At 40.6% G+C, this 11,503-nt stretch overlaps 1 protein-coding gene across 1 annotated transcript in view; it reads right to left on the bottom strand.

Annotated features, from left to right (window-relative positions):
* Positions 1-990: 990 nt before the first annotated feature.
* SLC16A10 (solute carrier family 16 member 10) overlaps positions 991-11,503 on the bottom strand; it is a 69,934-nt gene continuing 59,421 nt past the window's right edge. Inside the window, exons 4-6 of the mRNA XM_023750091.1 lie at positions 9,948-10,091; positions 5,728-5,956; positions 991-3,604 (exon numbers count right to left, since the gene is read on the bottom strand). Coding sequence (XP_023605859.1) covers positions 3,399-3,604; positions 5,728-5,956; positions 9,948-10,091 — 579 coding nt within the window. The 3' untranslated portion in view covers positions 991-3,398. The remainder of the gene's footprint in view (positions 3,605-5,727; positions 5,957-9,947; positions 10,092-11,503) is intronic.

Here is an 11,503-nt window from a genome sequence, read left to right as displayed (position 1 = left end):
AAGGTTTCTCAATACTTAGGCAGAGCCCAGGTGATCGTCCGCAAGTATGTACAATCAGATAACATATGGATCATGAAATGCAAATGAGGCCTCGTTTCTGTTTATGAGTAGAATTGGAAGCTTAATGCAATCACTATGCAATTTTCAGTGGAAATTACAAGTCTTGTAGTAGGGCTATAGACTAAGCATTGCAACTGTGATCAAAGAGATTTACAAATTTTGAATAAAGTATCAATAACCTGGTGGGTCTATTGCTGAAATGGATGGATCTCAACAATATCCACTGCAATAAAATTTAACCAAAACGTTTCTGGAAGATCTTTGGGTATCTGTTACCTGTGAATCTGACCCGGAGTTTCTGTAAAGGGGAATACTAATTGCTCCCCTTCTTATGTAACTGCTGGCCTCAAATGCAAGAACCTATTGAATGTGAGAATTTGCTGATCCTATCAGAATTAGGATGATGTGCTAGAAAGTAGAGTTCTGACTCTATTCTGTTCCTCTCAAAAAAAGTGTCTGAATTGAACCAAAAAAAATTTAGGCCCATCTGGTCACTTTATTACAATAGTAACACTTCAGAAATTGGAAAGGATTTACTTTAACTAAAAGATTAAAGTAATATTTCTTTGTCTGAAACACGAATCTTTATGAATGTTAGTATTTTTCATTTTTTTAGTTTGTAGAACTTTTAGAACTTTAGACTTTTAAAACTTTTTGTACCAAACAACATATTACTAAATATGCATTTTATGGAATTTAGCATCTTACCTTTTATACTTTTTCTTTTTAACTTTATATTATTACAGCACAGTACTCGATTATGGTGGAGATTTCTTGGTGTTATAGATCCTGTTTGACTCATTGCATTAGACTGAAAACTACATAAGTGTAGTAGTATGTGTGCAGTATTCTGAGATCTAAGTTTTATTATAAATGTTAAGTCACTTTGCTCTTTTATTAGAACTAATCAAGCAAGATCAAGTCTTTGAGTTTCAGATTATTACATTTTATTTCCCCTAAAATCAGCCAAATTTTGAAAGGAAAAGCACTTTGGAGGTCTTTACAGAGTAAATATTCTATTTTAGAATTATTCTTTCTGTACAATTGCAGGTGGGGCGTACCAGGAGTCATATAAAAACTGTAAAAAATTATTTATAATGGCAGGCATGATGATTGGTCTTAGTTTTATGTTTTTGCTGATCTCAAAAGCATTGATAATGAGGAAATTATGCTTTTATAATTGGGCATGAATAAATGAAAAACCAGATAATTTATTACATTATCATTTCTAAGTCATTTTCTAAAAGTTTAAAATAAGAACATAAAAGGGCAGTGTGTTCAAATGTAGGGTTTTTCCTTTTCTTTGTAACAGAAACTTCCAAAAAACAAATTACCTAAGTCCCTGAATATGAAATATGGACATTTTGAAGGAGTAAGTTGCAACTGTGTGTATGGCCACAGTAAGTTGTTGAATGTCCTCACAATCAAAATTATTTAAAATCCTATTAAAAACAGATTCTACATTTAGTGTTTATAGACTTTGAATTTTCAAGGCTGCAGATAAGAAAGTTGATTCTGAAAGGAAAATTATTGTGTTTTCTCGCCGTTTAATGAACAGCCTCACTTTCCTCCCACCTTCTGAGTGCCACACCTCCCTGCTCTCCATCAGTTCTAAGTCCATATGGTATCCAGGCATCTCCATCCTCAGCTAGAGACAAGGAATGGAAGTGCTGTGCCTTCCAGAAACAACAGTAGCTGAAAAGTAAAGTAAGGAGATAATAGACTAACTTTCTTTCCTTACAAAGAACTTAGAAACAGGTGGGTCCTAGAGGTGCTTTAGAAAAGGACAACACTCATCCTGGCCAGGTAGCACAGTTGGTTAGAGTGCCATCCCTATACACCAAGGTTGTGGGTTCAACCCCCGGTCAGGGCACACACAAGAATTAACTAATGAGTGTATATAAATAAGTCAAACAACAAATTGATGTCTCTCTCTCTCTCAAAAAAAAAAAAAAAAAAAAAGACAACATTCTTCCCAGGTGATCAAGCTACATTTGAGGAAGATCTAATAAACATCTATATTTAGGATTTAAATATACTTTGCATATTATTAATTTTTAAACACCTAAATAACAAAAATGTATAACTTCAGGGATGAGGAAAGTGTTCCTGTTTTTTGTAGATGAGCATGGGTCATGACATGATTTGGTTTTAATTTTAGATACTTAAACTCTAATAGCTTGCTTTCAATTGTCTGTGTATAAATAGAAAAAAGTACTAAGAATGTTAATGGGGAACACACTAGGAGAAATACACACAAATGCAAATTTCTGCCAGAAAGTTTTGGAAATGTAGGAGTTGTTTCTCTTTATAAATGCTTCTAACCTTTCACGACCCATTAATTTCATAAACCAATTTCAGCAACTGTGTCTATCAGAAATAGATATTTCCTTTACAAACACAAAGATCTTTTCCCCCACTGTGCCTGAAACTGCAACTTGACAACATGCTCAATAAGGCTTTGTTTAAATATTGGGTCCCAGTGCTAACAAATTCAGAAGCCAGGAATATTTTATGTTAAAACTGCCAGAGTATCTTTCATTCATTCTATTTTTCTTTATTGTTATAATTTAAACAAATTCAGAAATTTGGAGCGTTTCTGGCTACTCCAGTAAAACACTGCAAAGCCAAAGGGAAGAAATGGAAATGAAGAAATGCCTGATTTTTTAACTGCTCTGCCCTTATGACCAGGAATCTCACATCCTGGTTCTGAATACATTGCTAGCATTTGCTCCAAAAAGATCTCTGACACTAGAGCAAGTCAGAACCCCTTCATGTCAGGGCCTACTTAACCGCAGGGAAAGCAACTTTCACACACACTTGAGTTTTAGGTAGCTCGCACATTATCTAGAAGCCAGACTTAAATTTTGTAAAAAGTCTCCAAATAGCAAAAGAAATTAAAATCTAGATAGATACCAGAACTAAAAACAGCATGTGAGGCAACAAACAATATTTCCAGTCTAACCAAATTACAACCTTTTCAGTATAGCTTGAGGTATTTTTTAAAATATTTGTAGAAGCTAAATAGCATTCACAGTTTTCAAAGTTGCTTTCTACTGAGATGGATCAAATTCTCATAAGATTTAACTCCCAGAGATGTTTTCATGGACCAGAGTCTCTGTCCTCAGACTCATGTTAATGTTAGACAGCTATTCGGTGGCAGAAAATGGTTCTTGTAGGAATAAATGTTCTATTTCCCATTATTGTGCTATTCTTAGGATGTGATTAAAAAAATAATTTGCAATTTATATAAAAGGAAAACTTGCTTAAACTTCTGAAAGCAAATCCAGTCTGGTGGAGGTATAGAAGACATTAAATAACAGAGTCAGATTCTTTCTTCAAGATTCCAGGTGAACTTGACAGCAGAGAGTTCTGGTTCTCCAGCATTTTCTCCATCTTTTCTCCTGCAGTGGTTTTATTGATCTCTCTTTGCTTCTTACTATGGATCCATGGGATAAAGCAAAGGACAGCACCTCCAATAAGGGGAGGGACCCCAGCGAGGTAGAATGCCACGTCATAGGAACCCAGCTTCTCACGAAGAACCCTGGGAAGAGAAAACACTGTCACCAAGAGAAACGGGAAGGCGGGGGGGGGGGGGGGGGGGGGGGGGGGGGCTCCCGGGGGTCTCAGATCCGGCACAGTGGTGGCCTGCCTAGTTCCACCCTAGTGACTGCATCTCAGCAGAACTAGTTCAAACATCTCAGATGATTAAACATGTTTAGGAAGTGTGCCTGAAATATAAACCATTTCTGATATGAAGAAGGAAAAGAGCTCCTATCTTTAATCTCGTCACAGACTACAGGCCTCTGGGTTTTTATACCAAAATATTACATGGAAAAAAATATTTGCAACTAAGCTTTGGTTTTTTTCAAAACCCTTCAGAGGTCATTTGGGGCATTCTGACACATGGTGTAAAGGTGGGTAGACCACCAAGCTTAAACTTCTCATAGACACTGCAAAATGTCTACCGTTTCAAACCTTTCTTGGGCCTATTTGTTTATGAAATAACATGAAGCTATTGAAAATTATAATTTAAAATCATGAACAATGATAAACGTAAGTTAGGAAGGAAAAGGTTGTTAAGTACATTTTGGAAAGATAACTAAGGTCTGTCACCACATGAGAGGAAGACGTGAGAATCTGTGGCACTCTTAGATCCTTGGGTTGTGCTTCTGAAACTGTTATTTAGCATACCCCTTGTATCTAATTTACCTAACACAATCCAATGTTTAATTAGTTATCTTAGTGTTTTTAAACTTTTTAAAAAAATATTTTTATTAAATTCAGAGAGGAAGGGAGAGGGAGAGAGAGGTAGAAACATCAATGATGAGAATCACTGATTGGCTGCCTCCTGCACAACCCCCAGTGGGGATCAAGCCCACAACCTGGGCATGTGCCCTGACCAGGAATCGAATAGTGTGACCTCTTGGTTCTTTCATAGGTTGGCGCTCAACCACTGAGCCACACCGGATGGGCTCACCTTTTAACATGTTTACTACACAACCTCAGTTATCTGAAATGTGTAGGGAACACACAGAGTACTAAATATCTGACTCTGCCAAGGATGTGTCCCGTTGAGTCCCAACACATTAAAAAGGTGCACTTTCATTCTGGATGGAAACCTAGAGCACACAGTATGTCCAAATACGTGATTTCCTATCTCCTGAATCAGAACATTTAATGTATAACTGAACCTTTCATCCTTATGAGCACTAACTATTGTGTTTGGCTATGATACTGTGGCCCCAGAGCCTCCTGGGGGGCCGGGGGCTTTCTGCTGCCAGATGCTGTGTTGCTCTGCCTGCTTTGGGAGCTTCCTGTTACCTCCCTTATTCTCGTCTGCTATCAGTTACTTCTAGTAGCAAACCCCATTCCACAGCTACCTGTCATCCCCTGTGGACTTGGAAACCCTAAGAAATGAAGCTTGTAAGGTATACAAATAGTGTGACTAGTGGAGAGTGAGCAAGGACGGGGTTCTCCTCTAAGGAGACTGTGATCTTTAGACCAAATGTTGTTTGGTCTGCACGGTGGTGACTCTGCTTGCTGGATTCATGACTAGGTTCCCAACTGGCAAAGTTGCTCGGTACATGTGGTTCTGGATATGAGAATGAATCGAACTGAACTTTAACTGAGCCCTTCACATGCCAGAAACAGAAGATAGTACATACATTCAAATTTTGTCATAATTTTATCAAATCTTCTTATAAAAATTCACATTCGCACCCAAGTAATACTGAAAGAAGAAATCTTTATACTACCATTCAGAAGATTTCTAAAGGTGAAATTCACGTAACATAAAATTAACCATTTTAATGGCATTTAGTACATTCACAATGTTATGCAACCACCACCCCTATCTAGTTCTGAAATGTTTTAATCACACCAGAACAAAACTCCTTTATCCCCTTCCCTCTGGCCCCTGGCAACCACACATCTACTCTCTGCCTCCATGGATTTTCCTATTTTGGATGTTTTATATAAATGGAATCATGCAATATGTGGCATTTTGTATTTGGCTTTTTGTAGCACAAAAAAACAAAACAAAACAAAAAAACACCCAAAAGACTAGTAACTAATAAATTATACATTTACATACAAGTGAGACTTAGGACCTGTAGTAAAAAATGCTATGAATTAATATAATTATTGGAGAATAATTACATTTACCTGCAATGGGTGGCCCCACAGTCATGGGTATAGACATGAATCCGAGCAGAAACCCAATTGCTTGGGAAACGTCCTGGGCACCAACTAACTCAAAGGCAATGGGGGCCATAATGGAAATGAAGCATCCATCGAAGAGGCCCATGATGAGACAGACGGCGATGAGGGCCCCAAAGACACTGCACAAGGGAATCATCATGGACATCAGACCAATGAAGACGAAGGAGAGCACCTAGGACAGACACCACATGTCAACTCTGCTGTCAGGAAAAGTGAATTTTGCAATTACTGAGCAATATGTTTAGAACTTTTAAGAAGTTACTGCTTAGTCGCGCCCCCCCCCCCCAGCCCCATTCACCTTGATTTTATATACATAATCAACTTCCGTAATCAACTCCCTGAGTTCCCCTAGCACTTTCTCAGTATTTCCATTAAGGCAGTAATTTTTAACCTTTTCCATCTCATGGCACACATAAACTAATTACTAAAATTCAGTGGCACACCAAAAAAAATTTTTTTTGACAAAAAATAGGTATAATTTTGATTCATTCACACAAATGCCCATTGTTGTGTTGGCTGTTGTCATTTTTGTTGTTGTTAATCCTCACCCGAGGATATTTTTCCAGATTTTTTTAGAGAGAGTGAAAGGAATGGGGAGAGACAGAGAGAAACATCGTTGTGAGAGAGACACATCAATTGGTTGCCTCCCACACATGTCCTGACTGGCACTGGGAATTGAGCCTGCAACTAAGGATGTGCCCTTGACTGGAATTAAACCCTCAACCCTTCAGTCCATGGGCCAACACTCTATCCAAACTGGCTAGGGGCTGTTGTCATTTTTTTTTTAATTAAATATATTTTTATTGATTTTTACAGAGAGGAAGGGAGAGGGAGAGGGAGTTAGAAACATCGATGGGAGAGAAACATCGATCAGCTGCCTTCTGCACACTCCCCACCGGGGATGTGCCCGCAACCAAGGTACATGCCCTTGACCGGAATCGAACCTGGGACCCCTGAGTCCGCAGGCCGACACTCTATCCGCTGAGCCAAACTGGTTAGGGCGTGTTGTCATTTTTTTTATTTGACAGTCTAAGTGAAAGGAAGTCAGTGCCCTAAGTAGTCAGGTATTACATGTTTTTATTATTATTATTTTTTAAAAATATGTTTTATTGACTTGAAAGAGAGAGAGAGAGAGAGAGAGAGAGAAAGAAACATCAATGTGAGAGAGAAACATCATTTGGCTGTCTCCTGCACGCCCTCTACTGGAGACTGAGCCAGCAACCCAGGCATGTGCCCTGACTGGGAAGCCAACGGGCAACCTCTTGTGCATGGCATCATGTTCCACCAACTGAGCCACACCGGTCAGGGCAGGTATTGCATGTTTTAAAAATTCTTGAAAATTACTGTAATAAAGAGACAAGAAGAAAGTAACTATTTTTCCCTCCCAGCCTGTAAGCTCTTTGAAGTCAGAATCTGTACAAGCCACCTTTGAACTAGATATTACAAGGGTTAAGGATCTTGTACCAGGTCACTGCTCAGTAAATACTAGTTCTTTATGCCATGGCCAGTTTGGCTCAGTGGCTAGAGTGTCGTCTATGGACTGAAGGGTCCCGGTTCGATTCCAGTCAACGGGCTCCATCCCTAGTAGGGGGCATGCAGGGAGGCAGCCAATCAATGATTCTCTCTCATCATTGATGTTTCTCTCTCTACCTCTTCCTTCCTCTCTGAAATCAATAAAAATATGTTTTAAAAAATAATAAATTAAAAATAAATAAATTACTAGTTATTTTAATATCAGCTCAAATTCATTCATCAAACATTTGATTCTGAGCCCTGGCCAGGTAGCCCAGTCAGTTAGAGTGTGCCAAGACTGCAGGTTCCATTCCTCAGTCAGGGCACATACAAGAATCAACCAATGAATGCATAAATAAGTGGAACAACCAAGATGTTTCTCTGTGTGTGTGTGTCTCTCTCTCTAAAAGTTGGTAAAATAATTTATTTTTAATTGTACCTTTGAAATTATATATACTTTATTGTTATTACATAAAAGTAAAGTATTGTTATTTAATAACAGGGACATGCAGGGGTCAACCAATGAATTCGTGAATGGATGGAATAATAGGTTGATATTTCTTCCTCTCTCCCTCTCTTCTCTTTCTCCTCTCCTCTCTAAAATCAATTTTTAAATATTTTTTAAAAAAGAAAAAGCTGAAAGTTTGTCATGCAACAAATGTCCATTAGAGGGCTCCCATGACACTTGAGAACAAGACCCAATGTTCTGCTAAATGTCTGACAAGGGTATCCACAATCAGGTAATAATAAAAGGGGGAATGATCAGAGTACAATAAATACGTTTAAAAGTAGCACTGTCGCCCTGACTGGTTTGGCTCAGTGGATAGAGCGTCGGCCTGCGGACTGAAGGGTCCCGGGTTCGATTCCAGTCGAGGGCATGTACCTTGGTTGCTGGCACATCCCTGGTGGGGGGTGTGCAGGAGGCAGCTGATTGATGTTTCTCTCTCATCGAAGTTTCTAACTCTCTATCCCTCTCCCTTCCACTCTGTAAAAAAATCAAGAAAATATATATTTTTTTAAAAAGTAGCACTGTCCCACACTTCCTTCTAGCTGTATGAGCAGACTCCGTCCTGTGGCGGTCCGCCTGGACCTATACAGACACCCACAGTGAGGTGGCCTCTCTGTCTCAGCGTTCACCTCTCTACGTGGAAATGACATTACCTTCCTCAAAGGGCAGGGGCGAAGAGTAAAGGAGATACTTCATCGTGGAAGTGCTCAATGTGTGGTGGTTGGTATTACTTCACGTCAATTAACAGAAGTTCTTTTGTGTGTGTTACATACCACTGAGTGAGCCCTGCCTCCTAGCACCCCTATGAATGAGTGATGTCCACAGTGTCCTGTCCTCAACAGCCCTGCTCAGCTCCTGCCTGTGGCTTCTTTAATGGAGTGAGCCCATCTCATATTTGGTCTTCCTCTTTATGCTGCCTTCTGTTTTCCCCAGCATTACTGTCTTTTCCAAAGAACCCTGCCTTCTCATGATGTGCCCAAAGTAGGACAGCTTCAGTTTTGCCATGTTTGCCTCTAGCTATGTTTCAGGCTTAATTTGCTCTAGGACCCATTTGTCTTTCTAGTGGTCCAGGGTATCAGTAGAGCTCTCCTCCAACACCATATTCCAAATGAATCAGTTTTTTTCCTATCAACCTTCTTCACTGTCCAACTTTTGTATCCATACATAGTAAATTACTTTATGCCTTTTCCAATCATTTTCCTGTGCCCAAATTCCACCTCTCCTCCAAGGCCCTCCTCCTCAAATACTGCCTCTCCTCTGTATAGTGGGCAGACATGCTCAATCCCCAACCCCAGAGCCCATTTGTGGCTCTCCTTTACCTTCCTTCCACAGCCAAGCTTTTGGGCAAAGTTGTCTACATTTCCATTTATTCAACTGATCATGATCAGGCTTCAAATATTGTTTCCCAGACATAATATACTCCATCACACCTCACCTCTTTGCACATATGGTTTCTTCTGCTGGTCCTTATCTGTCTACTATTCACCCCTTAACACTCTGCCAGCCTAGGAGGCCTGCTCACACCCCCACAAGTGATTCAGATGCTTGGCGCCTATGTTGCTATGGTACCCATCTAGCATACGTATATTCCACTGTGCTATAACACTTATCTGTCTTCCCATGATACCATTAGCTACTAATTGAGGGTACAGACCATGTTTCATCTGTAGCATATAACACAGTGTCTGGTATGGAGGAGTCACTTAAATACTTGTCAGATGAGGTCCATATGCTCTTAGAATTAGCATTTGTTTAGTGTGTACTCCACAATACCCAGAAGGCAATTTGCAATAAGGAAGCTCAAAAAACAAACATGCACACCCCTGAATTTCACAAGATATTGCAAAAGGCACATGACTATAAAAACTATGCCAAAACCACAATTCCTAGAAAAAGTAATGGGCAAAAAACATTTTGATTTGGTGGAGTTCTATGGCAAAACAAAGAAGGTTGCTGTTTGATCGCCAATTTTTCATACTGAAAACCCAACGCTCATAACTGAGTTTGCCCTTGAAAAACGGCTAGAAGTTAGGTTCTAGAAAATATTCCTCATTTTTACAGAAGAATTTGAGCAAACAAATACACATAAGGAGACACCAGGCAATGGAATAGTGTTGCTGGGGGACAGGACTAAAGAGAGTACCTGTAGGTAAACCTTCTTCACGCCAGGCACGTAGTCTGCAATCCGGCCGAAGAGCAGCCGTCCCACTCCCGACGTGATGCCAATGCACATGAGAACCACCTCCTTGTTGGTTTCCTCTTTAAACCTTTCGTTCACATGTTTCACCTGGAGACCAAAGAGAAGGAAGCCACACTAACTATGGGAGGAAACGTTGACAGGTCTTGAAGCACTGCACTAATACCTTTGGGTCCCTACAATGTTATGGAATCTCAGCCCCTGGCAACATCAAATATTTATTAAAAGTGCTCTGTGAGAACATATGAAGAAAAGCTAACGTGATTTAGTGTGCATGAAAGGGATGAGAATTTCTATGAGGTCTTTTTAAATTTGTAATAAAGGGTTACCCACGCACACTTTATAAGTTAACCTCGATCCGTTCGCTAAAGGAAGAGAACAGCCTTTTGAACACAGCACACAACCTTGCTCTCTCAAGGTCACCCAAGGACCCAGCACGTTATCTCCTCCCCTGAAAGGCAGTTGAGGGACCCATGCTGGAGTTCCAGCTCCGCGAGGAGGGCCCGAACCAAACGAACAGCCCTGGGGTAAGTTGTACTGGGGCCTCCAGGATAGAAGCATAAGGTTGTCTCCCTGTGAATTTGCCTATTTCTGTGACCTTACGATACGGAGGCCGTTGAACAGTGTTGAACAGAAAAGCCTCCAGAGAGACTGCTTGGGGTCAAGTCCTGCTTCCATTCCTTATCAGCCTGTGGCCCTGGGTACGTTCTTACCCACCAGGGCCTCCGTTTCCTTGCTGGTCAATGGAGATGGCAATAGTACTTCAAGGGGGCAGCTATAATTATTAAATATCTGTAGGAAGAATTAGAAGAGTGCCTGGCACACAGCTAATAATGATCGGATATTAATTTTAGCCTCATTATTTTAAAGGGGCCTTTCCTTTACTTTACAGTCTACTTAGAACAATGACTGTAAGCCAGCAGCCGGACAATGTTGAAGAAGGCAGGTGACCAGGCAGGTGTTATACTGGGTGACAACACGCAGCTCAGCACCCACCGTGAGCTTTGCTCCCACAGCCAGGGTTTAACAGCTTCACAGTTTGCCCCACCTCTCTTAGCATTTCCATTGTCTTCATGATCGTCCATCTGTGCTCACAACAAGGAGAAAAAGCACACTGTGCTCCGACTGAGAGGTTATAGCAAACACAAACAGCTGTTTCAAACAGCCAGCCTCGCGGTGCCCCTACACCAAACACTGGCCTGAATTCTGGAAGCCTGCAAAGCAGATCTCCCAACGCACACGCTATAAGTCAGTCCAGAGGCCCAGATGGTTCCCATGTGGCACTGGCAGGCTTCCCGGGTGACATCTCCTGCAGAGACGTCCAGTTCGCAGTTTTTAGCCCACGTGGTTATGCCACCACCATCACATCTGTCTTTTCCCTTTCAAAACTGGTAACTGTTCTCCTAACTTCTGTATTTTCACTGGTCCAGAATAATCCTCCTCAGTATGGTTTAACCTCATCAATCCCTTATTCTCCAGTTGCCTGATGCCTACATGTATAC

The sequence above is a fragment of the Myotis lucifugus genome, unplaced genomic scaffold (genome assembly GCF_000147115.1).
Source record: "Myotis lucifugus unplaced genomic scaffold, Myoluc2.0 scaffold_11, whole genome shotgun sequence".
Taxonomy (NCBI): domain Eukaryota; kingdom Metazoa; phylum Chordata; class Mammalia; order Chiroptera; family Vespertilionidae; genus Myotis; species Myotis lucifugus.
Note: the sequence above shows the minus strand (reverse complement) of the source record. Positions and strands in the feature narration are given on the sequence as shown.